The 12,294-nt window shown below is 38.9% G+C and overlaps 1 protein-coding gene across 2 annotated transcripts in view; it reads right to left on the bottom strand.

Annotated features, from left to right (window-relative positions):
• Positions 1-12,294, bottom strand: part of CERS6 (ceramide synthase 6) — a 303,806-nt gene that overhangs the window by 192,361 nt on the left and 99,151 nt on the right. For both annotated transcript variants that reach the window (XM_053597456.1, XM_053597457.1), the window contains exon 3: positions 5,431-5,561. In XM_053597456.1, coding sequence (XP_053453431.1) covers positions 5,431-5,561 — 131 coding nt within the window. The remainder of the gene's footprint in view (positions 1-5,430; positions 5,562-12,294) is intronic.

Genomic DNA, 12,294 nt, shown 5'->3' with positions numbered 1-12,294 from the left:
AGACACTTGGAATCGAATTGAAAACCAAGAAATAAAACTAACATCTTACAACCACCTAATCTTCAATAAACCAAACAAGAACATACCTTGGGGGAAAGACTCCCTATTCAATAAATGGTGTTGGGAGAACTGGATATCCACATGTAAAAGACTGAAACTGGACCCACACATTTCCCCACTCACAAAAATTGATTCAAGATGGATAAAGGACTTAAACTTAAGGCATGAAACAATAAAAATCCTCCAAGAAAGCATAGGAAAAACACTGGAAGATATTGGCCTGGGGAAAGACTTCATGAAGAAGACTGCCATGGCAATTGCAACAACAACAAAAATAAACAAATGGGACTTCATTAAACTGAAAAGCTTCTGTACAGCTAAGGAGACAATAACCAAAGCAAAGAGACAACCTACACAATGGGAAAGGATATTTGCATATTTTCAATCAGACAAAAGCTTGATAACTAGGATCTATAGAAAACTCAAATTAATCCACATGAAAAAAGCCAACAATCCCACATATCAATGGGCAAGAGACATGAATAGAACCTTCTCTAAAGATGACAGACGAATGGCTAACAAACACATGAAAAAATGTTCATCATCTCTATATATTAGAGAAATGCAAATCAAAACAACCCTGAGATATCATCTAACCCCAGTGAGAATGGCCCACATCACAAAATCTCAAAACTGCAGATGCTGGCGTGGATGTGGAGAGAAGGGAGCACTTTTACACTGCTGATGGGACTGCAAACTAGTACAACCTTTCTGGAAGGAAGTATGGAGAAACCTCAAAGCACTCAAGCTAGACCTCCCATTTGATCCTGCAATCCCATTACTGGGCATCTACCCAGAAGGAAATAAATCCTTTTATCATAAGGACACTTGTACTAGACTGTTTATTGCAGCTCAATTTACAATCGCCAAAATGTGGAAACAGCCTAAATGCCCACCAACCCAGGAATGGATTAACAAGCTGTGGTATATGTATACCATGGAATACTATTCAGCCATTAAAAAAAAATGGAGACTTGGGCAGCGCCTGTGGCTCAGTCGGTAAGGCACCAGCCCCATATACCGAGGGTGGCGGGTACAAACCCAGCCCTGGCTGAACTGCAAGCAAAAAATAGCCGGGGGTTGTGGCGGGCGCCTGTAGTCCCAGCTACTCGGGAGGCTGAGGCAAGAGAATCGCTGAAGCCCAGGAGTTGGAGGTTGCTGTGAGCTGTGTGATGCCACGGCACTCTACCAAGGGCCATAAAGTGAGACTCTGTCTCTACAAAAAAAAAAAAAAAAAAAAAAAATGGAGACTTTACATCCTTCGTATTAACCTGGATGGAAGTGGAAGACATTATTCTTAGTAAAGCATCACAAGAATGGAGAAGCATGAATCCTATGTACTCAATTTTGATATGGGGACAATTAATGACAATTAAGGTTATGCGGTGGGGGGGAGGAAAAGCAGAAAGAGGGACGGGGGGGTGGGGCCTTGGTGTGTGTCACACTTTGTGGGGACAAGACATGATTGCAAGAGAGACTTTTCCTAACAATTGCAATCAGTGTAACCTGGCTTATTGTACCCTCAATGAATCCCCAACAATAAAAAAAAAAAAAAAAAAAAGGCCCAGCAATGTTTCAGCACTTTACTTGCTGAACAGCTTCCACTCGTTCCATCTGCATGAAATGGGTGTGCCAAATAGCGGTGCTTACAAGAACAGTCTGGCAGGCATACTGGTAAAAGATGAAATACGATTCCCTGAAGGGATTCTATATTTTCTAAAACAGTAACTTATATAATAGGAAAACTATAGATTCTTTATATTTTAGCCCCAGATCTGCAAGCCCCAAATTAGTGTTCTCTGGCTTTCTAATTTGATTTTTCATATTTAAGAACAGCAGTCAGCTCTTTTGTTAACGGAGAATGTGTGTCATAAGCACTCGGAGCATTTTTTCCAAGATGCACATGTTCAGACTCCACCTGTGGCATCACACTGACACCATGGGATGGGGCCTGAAAATGTACATTTTGAAAAGGTTACGGGGTGATTAAGTGTATCCCTGGTTAGGAACAACTGCTCTAGATGATTTTTTAAAGGCAAATACCCATGACACATACGTGTACACATAGGTAGCAGTATAGTTCAATTTTATCTCTCACGGTGTTCCCTAATGTTCTCCTTGGCATACCTTTTTTTCCTCTGAATTTCTATCTTTAAAATTGTTTTGTCGTTTTCCATAGTCTGCTAATTTTCCTAGACAAATTTTACACTAAGTCAGTGGATAATGGACATTCTTAATTTTGGGGGGCAAAGCAGCAACCAAGATTAGCAACTACTTCCCAAACAGTGCCATTTTAATATACAGTCATGTAACAAATGTTATTCAGTAGATCCCACGTTGTGGGCAAGGCTGAGAAGAATGCAGAAGAGTAAGAGAGGGCCCTGTGTTCTTCAAGGAACACTTACGACAGAACCAAAGTGGAGATGGATAGCCAACTTAAGAAATGTTAAGTAATCACATAGGCAGCCTATGATTCCACATTAAAACACTAGTACTTACAAAAAGTGCTCTAAACATTCAAGAGCAGTTGTGCTCTCTCTAGACCAAACAGTCAGGCCACGTTTCAGCGAGAGCCTGGAACTTGGAGGATGGGGAGGGGTTGAATAGAAGGGGCAAGAGGTGTTCTGGCCAGGACACCACACACACAAAGGCAGGAACGAACAAGGCTTGAGCAGTTAAAACACAGCCCTCTGGAAAGCAGAGGTTGCTTGGATGACTGGCATCAAACAGGCGAAAACCAGACTGCAGTGGTCAGGGTCAGTGGCCGAATACTTACCCAATAGTTGTAGAAAAAGTCATCAGTTTTAAAGCAGGAGATAGGGGTGGTAGTATTTTAGAAAAATATTTTTTTGGGGGGGGGATTTTTTTTTTGGAGGAGGGTCTCTTTGTGAGTATGAGAGATAATGAGACCTACAAGAGACATTAAGATCTGGGCTATAGGGTGAATGTACAAAGAATTTACATTCCTCAGTGGCTGCCTGGCCTGAGTTTGCAGCCTGTAATCAAATGGAGACGTATGAAAAAAAGTGAAAACAGGAAGTCAGGAGTGGAAGCAAATCAGAGCTGTCAGTGGAGAGAACAGAACAATGTCTTGGAAGAAACATCTGCACTGGACACATGGCTCTAGAAAGCTGGTGAAATGAAATGATTTTGACGCCGAGAATGAATGTAGAGAAAGGAAAATAAGAGGCTGGTGACTGAATCTGGAGAAGCAGCTCACTACAGACCACAGCGGAAATGCTGAAGAAATGATGCAAGCACAGACCTTGGAAAGGCAGGAGAACCCAGTACAATGCAGACGCCGAAAGAAGAGAGTTTCGAAACAGGAGTTCATCAACACCAGAGAGGTCAAAGGCCACGGACACCGCCCCAGCAACCCTTGCAGGCCCAACCCACAGCTGATCTTTTTCCTTTAATCTTTAGTTACTGAGTGTCCATACCCATCACAAAACACACTCATTTGGTTATTTTCTACTAATCCACACCTACTCAGATATTAGTGTATTATCTCCTAGACACTATTATAATATGCTTGTTGAGGGAAGAAATCATAATATAATTTATGCACTGTCTCTCTATGGTGTCTCTACATTATCATGCAACTAGTAATCCTTGAGAAATAACTTCTAACTGATTGTAACGATGACTGTCCTGTTTATTGTAGTATGCAGATGAAGACCAGCTGAATTCAGAGAAATGACATAAGATACCGGAAGCTGATCTTGCTACTCAAAGTGGGATCCATGGACTGGCAGCATCAGTATCACCTTAGACTGTTAAAAATCCAGAATCTCAGCTGCCATCCCAGACCAAGTGAATCAGAATCTGCATTTTTACAAGATTTCCAAGTGACCAATGCCTATGCACATTGGTATTTGAGAGAAACTGGTCTAGACTCAGTATAGAGCAGAAGGGGCTACTGAGTCACCTGAGAGTTTAGTTGGTGGTGATAGCACATGTGTTTCAGCAAGCGGACAGGGGCTGAGACTCAACTGCACTGCTGCTGAAACCCGTGGCTCAATGACAAATGCAGGCCCTTCGAGGGTGAGGCAGGGCCAGGCCAGAGAGCAAGTCTAGTTTCTGACTGGGAGTCCAGACGCATAAACTCTTCTTCCATAAACTGCTGCTCAGTTCAGTTCTAGAAAGTGCTTTACTGATTATATCTGCTACCCCGTTTTCCCGAAAATAAGACATCCTCCGAAAATAAGACCTACCTACAGGAAAGATAAGACGTCCCCTGAAAATAAGACCTAGCACATCTTTGGGAGCACACCTTAAAATAAGACACTGTCTTATTTTCGGGGAAACAGGGTAAGTTTTTTTCATTTTATAAATATTCTGACCTGAAAACCATATTTATTCTGTCCACATCTACCCAGCCCTAGGAATTTATGATACGTTTCTGCCTCCCGTCATTTCTCTGGTAACGTTAGGTTTCCTGTTCATACTAAAATACATTTAGGGCATAATTAAAACCCAAACCTGAAAATGCACGTTCAAGCCCAAACAGAAAGGGCCTACAAGTGAGAGAGTAACACTGAAAGTGCTCTTGTTTAAATGACCCGGCGTCAGGGCAGAGTTCCCTGGAAAAGAACTGTTAGACAAAGGAACACTCACATCCCAAAAGATAAACACCAAGTAGGGTTAAGACTTTCAAGGCAGTTTCTTCCCTTGGTTGGAAAGGTTCTCAAATGCTTCAATATTTCTTTCCCAGGTTTTCCTAAAGATGATTGTATTAAGTATCTCTATCCCAAAACATTATAGCACAAAACATATTATCTGAAGAATTCTCTGTGGGTCTTTTATTATTTTAACAACTCTACTGATATATAATTATGTACCATAAAGTTCATACTTCAAAAATGGAAGAGACTTCCATTCCATTCCCACCTTCAAGCAATGCTTGATTAAACTCCCCTGGGAATGTAATAAAGCCTTTTCCTAACTCTCCAGGAATGTGGGACACCGTCATGACCCACTGACAACATACCCTACTTAGTCTTCACCAATGGAAAGGACAACTTGACTAAGTCCCTGCAATCAAAATTCAAACTATCAGCATCTATAAAAGTAAATGACTTTTAATGGTATATTTCAAAGATGGCTGATTGAAAATACTACTGCAGCCCCCAGTACCTTGACTTACTTTGCAGGAACTCCACTACGAACTGAATTTTATGTACTGCATTCCAAGTGGATATCATAAATTCTTACAAACTACCATTCCCCCTGTTTTTCCAAAGCTATTTTTGCAACAAATGGTATGCTGTCTAAGGGCTGCTAGAGCCTGCATGGGTCTATTATTTTTCATCTCATGATGGCATGAGTACTCAGCAGGTTTTTCTTTCAAAAGGAAAAACAGCAACTTACATGCTCTCACAGAACCTTGTCAGGGTGCTGGGCTTCTCCTGATTGCGCCTTTGTCGAAACCAGTGCTGAATGCTCCGAACATCCCAGTCCAGTTGCTTGGAGAGGCCTTCCAATCTCTTTTCATCAGGATGCTATGAAACAAGGTACCAGGAAAATAATTTTTCAACCCATTTCCATCTTCATCATAAATAGATCTGCCCTTGCTCATGTCTAACATTTTTTTTTCCTATTATCTACTACTTGCTACCGTGATTTCTATGTTTACCAGTGAGTATCTAGACCCTCCACTAGCAGCATAAACATAAATAACCACTAGGACAAGAAAGCATTATGAAACTCATTATGAAACAACACTAAAAAACACGAATCCTGCTCTAAAGCTCACACTTCTCCTTATCAGCAATGTACTTCCCGAGGGGCCACAGAGATGGGACGGATCAGCCAACTGGCTGAGTCACAGGAAGAGGGTTCCCTGAAGGTGAATTTGCAAAGAGGCATCATTCACATATTTCACTTGCTCAGTTAAAGAAAAAAAATGCCATATCGAACTATGGCAGGATAATGTAGGACAGAAAAAAGGATGGAAAAATCCCCAAATGCCTCACTTACACCTAAAAGTACTATTTTCACTATCAAGTATATTTTTCCTTCCTTCCCCTTCTCAGGTCTTCCCTGCCCCATTCTTCACACATTCCTCTTCCTTTCCTTTTCATGGTCATTCCTTTTGACCATATCCCACATGGAGTCTTTTACTAAGACTACACGTTATTTGAAGACACAAACTTGGTGAAGTAACAAGAGACAGTCCTGAGACAAGGGGCGTAGGTTCACATCCTCACTCCACTAACCTCTTCTAGCCTCGGCTTCCTCAACTGTAAGAAAACGGACTGTTTATCAACCTAAATAGGATTGCAGCAAGAACCAAATGTGCAAATGTATGTAAAACTAAGTAAATGTTGGTGGGACCACTACTACGGTGCATCTTACAAGGGTACATGTGAAACTTATTCAACGTAGAATATAAATGTTTTAACACAATAACTAAGAAAAAGCCAGAAAGACTATGTTAACCAGCTTGATGAAAATATTTCAAATTGTATATAAAACCAGTGCATGGTACCCCATGATTGCATTAATGTATACAGCTATGATTTAATTAAAAAAAAAAAAAAAACTAAGTAAATGTTAGCTCCGTGATTAGGGCGCCAGCTGCACACACGGGGCTGGCCGGTTCAGACCCGGACCTGCTAAACATCAATGACAACTACAACAAGACAAGAGCCAGGCGTTGTGGTGGGCGCCTGTTGTCCCAGCTATTTAGGAGGCTGAGGCAAGAGAATCGCTTAAGCCCAAGAGTTTGAGGTTGCTGTGAGCTGTGACACCACAGCACTCTACTGAGGGCAACATAGTGAAACTCTGTCTTTAAAAAAAAAAAACGAAGTAGATGTTAGTTTCCTCTTTCCTATCTTGCCACCCCCTTCAATGTGCTAGAGAGCATCTTCCCAGCAATCACGTGAGGGTGACCAATTACACAACGAAACTAAACTCAGTAAGTCTCATTCCTTTATTTATTCTCTTTTAGTACTAATGGCATTCTTTCAATCAACCTTTACTTTAATGTTAATGATCAGGAAAAATAATCAAAAAAGGAGTAGGGAGATGGCATCCTGACTAGCCTTCAAATTAGATGGATAGAACGTACAGACGCAACCTTCCTAAAGGCATCTCAAGCAACTCAAGGGGTCAGTGCTATGGACTGAATGCCCCCAGTTCTTATGGCGAAACCCCAATTTCCAATGTAATGGTATTAGGAGGTGAGACCTTTGAGAGGCAGTTAGGTCATGAGGATGGAGCTCAGATGATGAGATCAATGCCCTTAGGAAGAAACACCAGAGGGTGGGAGTACATCTGAGTGAGGGTTCACTTTCTCTCTTTCTGCCACATGTGGATACAAGAGAAGATGGCCCTCTGTGAACAGGAAGACGGCTGCCCACCAAACCATCAATGCTGATGCCCTGATCTTAAGACATCTAGCCTCCAGAACTGTGAGAAGTAAATGTTTGTATTTAAGCCACTCAGCCTGTGGTATTCTGCTACAGCAGTCTGAACTAAAATAGTCACTCAGAAAACACAGCAAATGGCCTTATGGTCATAAAATATGTTGACCTATTACTATAAATGTAATTCACCAGCTTTCAATGGGCACATACTTTGAGCAGTTTTTTTAGTAGTAAAGATACCAACTACCCATGCCTTTCCCATCTCCCTTAGTCAAAATTACGGCAGGAAGAAAACAGGATGCCTACAATATAATAATTAATACCTTGGCTACACCATTATCCTAACAAGATTTATTTTTAATTTCAATTTATTTTCTAAATTTATTGGCAAAGAAAATACTCACATGATTCACAAATTAAAAACTATGCAAGGTTTCAGCTTCCAAATTTGTTCCTACTCTGTAGTCCCTATTCTCCCCTTCCCACCAGGGAACCAGTTACTGAACCAGTTTCTTTGCAAAGCTATTTTATGCAAACATAAGCAAATTGGAATAGGTATTCTTGATTCCACCCTTGTCACGCAAATTGTTGCATACTAAAGACATTATAAAGGGACTTTGGGTTTTTCACATTACAATGAATCTTGAAATATTTCCTTACCAATTTATTGAGAACACCCACATTTTTTTGAAGATTTAGTGGGATATATTGTAACGTATCCATTCTGCTTTTATTTTGGTAGTTGCCAAATTTCTACAGCTATAAACAAAGCTATAATAAATAACCTTGCCATGGGTCAGTTTGTACAGGTTTATCTGTGGGATAAATTCCTGGATGTGAAAGCTGTACAGCAAAGCCTATGGATTTCTAATTTATTTTGGCAGGTTTTGGGGGGTTTTTTTGGCGGGGGCGCCAAGTTTGAACCTGCCACCTCTGATATACGGGGCTGGCACCCTACTCCTTTGAGCCACAGGCGCTGCCCGATTTATAATTTATTTTAACATTAAAAACTACTACACCTACAGTGCATCTTACAAGGGTACATGTGAAAGTTACTAAATGTAGCATATAAATGTCTTAACAACAATAACTAAGAAAATTCCAGGAAGGCTATGTTAACCAATGTGATGAAATTGTGTCAAATGGTCTATAAAACCAGTGTATGGTGCCCCATGATTGCATTAATGTACACAGCTATGATTTAATAATAAACTTACTACTAACTTTATCAATTTATACTCTCAAAAGCAAGAGTGTTCATTTCCCAAAGCCTAAATAAAGTATATCAGACTTTTCCATTTTTTCCAGACTGATATGTAAAATGTATTATTCTCAGAGTAGTTTTGATTTTTCTTTTAATGAGAGAAATGCCTTCTCGTGCTTTAAAAGACACTTTATATTTCCTTTTGGGGAGAAGAGTACACTCATATCTATTGCTTTGGGTTTTTTCTTTTTTCACATTTTCTTTGTTGATTTACAGGATTTCTTCATTTGTCGGGGTGATTAAGTTGCATACTTTTTGCTGGTATGTTATTTGTGTTTTAAAATTTGCTTATAATATTTTCCCCCCCTTGGAGAAGTTTTCTAACATATTTGAATTTATCATTATTTTCTGTTAGAGCTTCTAAATAAGGAGTCATATTTAGAAAAGCCTAACTTATTCCAAATGTTCGAAAAATTCCCCCAGAATTTTTTTAATTCTTCTAATACATTTAAGGCTTTGGTTTTTACATTCGAATCTTTAGTGCCTTCGGAATAAATATTTTATTCAGGATGAGGTAAGACTCTTTGTTTCCAGATGGCCACCCAGTATCCCGATACCATCATTCACTTTTTCCCCAGTGAAAAACCAAATTTCTTCTACCGGTCTACTATTCATGTGCCAATCCTACACAGTTTTCTCAGAAATTTTTGTTTATTTTTCCATATAAACTTTAGAATTCGTTTGTCTATTTTCAAAATAAACAGATGGTCAAAGAAGCAAACCTGTTGGTATTTTTAATAAGATGGCACCAAGTTTTAAAATTAATGCAGGATGAACTGCCATCTGTATTCTGTTTGTTTTTTGTGTCTTTCAAGAGTGTTCGGCACACCTCAGAAAGGTCTTACGCATAATTTATTATTTTTTTTCCCTAGGGATAATATCTCTTCTGGGCTCTATTGTAAAAAAGGTACCTTCTTATATCTTGCAACTGCTTATTGTTTACATATATAGCAGCACCTCTGTAAGCTGACCACACAAGGGACTGTACCAAACCGGTCAACATAGGAAGATGGTCAACGTAGAGAATCAGGCCTGCTGATATGTACATGTGGTACACGTTTGGTCTATGAAAATCAGTTCAACTTAAGGGAGTCCATGTAGGAAGATGTTCAACTATGGAGGTTCTCGTGTATATGAAAGCTACTGGCTTCTGGTTATGACTTTTGTAATACAATTTCATATTGTTTGTGATAGTTTTGCACTTGGTTCTTTTACTTTTGAGGGTCTACAATCATATAATAATATTATTGTAATGCAAGCTCCATAAACAAAAGACATTTTTATTACCTGTTTTTCACTTGATTCTTTTACTTTTGGTCTATAATTATATAATAACATGTTGAATATAAGCTCTATAAACAAAAGACATTTTTTTTTTTTTTTTTTTTGTAGACACAGAGTCTCACTGTACCACCCTCGGTAGAGTGCCGTGGCCTCAGACAGCTCACAGCAACCTCCAACTCCTGGGCTTAAGCGATTCTTCTGCCTCAGCCTGCCGAGCAGCTGGGACCACAGGCACCCGCCACAACGCCCAGCTATTTTTTGATTGCAGTTTAGCCGGGGCCGGGTCTGAACCCGCCACCCTCGGCATATGGGGCCGGTGCCCTACTCACTGAGCCACAGGCGCCGCCCCAACAAAAGACATTTTTATTACCTGTTTTTCACTTGATTCTTTTACTTTTCAGGGTCTATAATTATATAATAACATGTTGTAATATAAGCTCCATAAACAAAAGACATTTTTATTATCTTTATTCACCAGTTCCTAGATGATAGCAGGACTCAATAAATACTTGTTGAATGAACAAAGAAATCGTCAAATAACAACAGTTTTGCATCTCATTTCCACTTTTTATGTTTATTTTTCTTTTTCTTATTTATTTGTTAATTCAGATGAAGTAGAACAGTGGTTATAACAGGCATCCCTATCTGGACTTTTAATTTTATCATTAAGTAAGGGGCCAGATTTAGGACCTAGATACCAATAGATTAACTAATATTTATTATATAAAAGAAACCACCTATCCTGAATTGGTTTATTTTAATCAAAAAGATGTTAGTTTATTTTAATCAAAAAGATGTTAGTTTTATTCTAATCAAAAAGCTGTTAGGTTTCAGCATCCATGGAGTATCATTTTTTTTCCTTAGATCATTTAATGAAATGTATTCTATAGATTTTTTTATATCAAATACAGGAGGACCCTGAATTCCTAGAATAAACTCTACTTGGTGAGGATAATTCTTTTAATGTGTTACTAGATTCTAGCCAGCTAGTCTGCTAGCTTTTTATTTAGGATTTTTTTTTTTTTTTTTTTTGTAGAGACAGTCTCACTTTATGGCCCTCGGTAGAGTGCTAGGGCCTCACACAGCTCACAGCAACCTCCAACTCCTGGGCTTAAGCGATTCTCTTGCCTCAGCCTCCCGAGTAGCTGGGACTACAGGCGCCCGCCACAACGCCTGGCTATTTTTTTGGTTGCAATTCAGCCAGCGCCGGGTTTGAACCTGCCACCCTCGGTATATGGGGCCGGCGCCTTACTGACTGAGCCACAGGCGCCTTCTTTACCAATTTATGAAACACAATTGATCTCTAGTTCTGCTTCGTGTGATGAACTCTTTCTTATGCTTTGATATTAACATCTTATTGCTACATTAAAAGAAACTGATGGTTTCTTCATTTTCTGTGCTTTAACATAGCTGAAGAGAATTATCCACTCTAAGAGCGTGCTAAAATTCTTTTGTGAGACAAGCACATTACCTTGCTTGACTACAGTAACCACATTACAATGTTTATCACATTGTACACAAATCCATTTTGTGCACTTTACCTCATGTGCATGATGCAATGGTCCATTTCAAAACTATTAAGAAAAAAGTATAATTTTTTTTGCCACAACAAATAAGTAAGCAAGTAAGCAAGGTGATGGATGTGTTAATCAGTTCATTGTAAGCATTTCACACTGTATGTCAAATCAGTACACTGAACCCCATAAACACATCAGTATACATGACCATGTATGTCAGTTATGATTTAATAAAAAAAAATGACAACTATAAAAAAATCAATTGAGCTGCAATAAAAATAGATAAATAAAATAAAGAGCACCTTGGGGTGATTATTTTCAGTAGGGAAAAAAAGGAAGTCTTAGAGTTACAGGTAATTACATATTTAATGGTATAGACGGCATGGAGTTCAGTTTGCTTCAAGGCAAATTTCTGTTAAACAAATCCCAGTTGCACATTAATTTCTATTGTGGAAAAATTAATTTCTAGATAGAATAAAATTACTTTTAAAACATAAAAAGAAAAATAAAGGAGAAAGATCAAATACAAATTTTGATACTATTCCTAAAGGAATTTAGGCCTTTGCACGCCTCCATACTCAATAAATACTTTGAGTGAATTAAAAAAGTAAGAATTATTTCGTGAGAGCATGTGAGCCTGGCATATGTTTGTAGCTTGGTTTTTTTAATTTGATCATTATACACACACGCACATATGCAGGGTAAATTATATTTTCCTGGAGTCATTTTTATTTTATCTAAGTTTTTCAACTACATTTGCCTAGCTTTCTTACTTTCCTAGTTCTGTGGTTGTCAATTA

The sequence above is a fragment of the Nycticebus coucang genome, chromosome 7 (genome assembly GCF_027406575.1).
Source record: "Nycticebus coucang isolate mNycCou1 chromosome 7, mNycCou1.pri, whole genome shotgun sequence".
Taxonomy (NCBI): Eukaryota; Metazoa; Chordata; class Mammalia; order Primates; family Lorisidae; genus Nycticebus; species Nycticebus coucang.
Note: the sequence above shows the minus strand (reverse complement) of the source record. Positions and strands in the feature narration are given on the sequence as shown.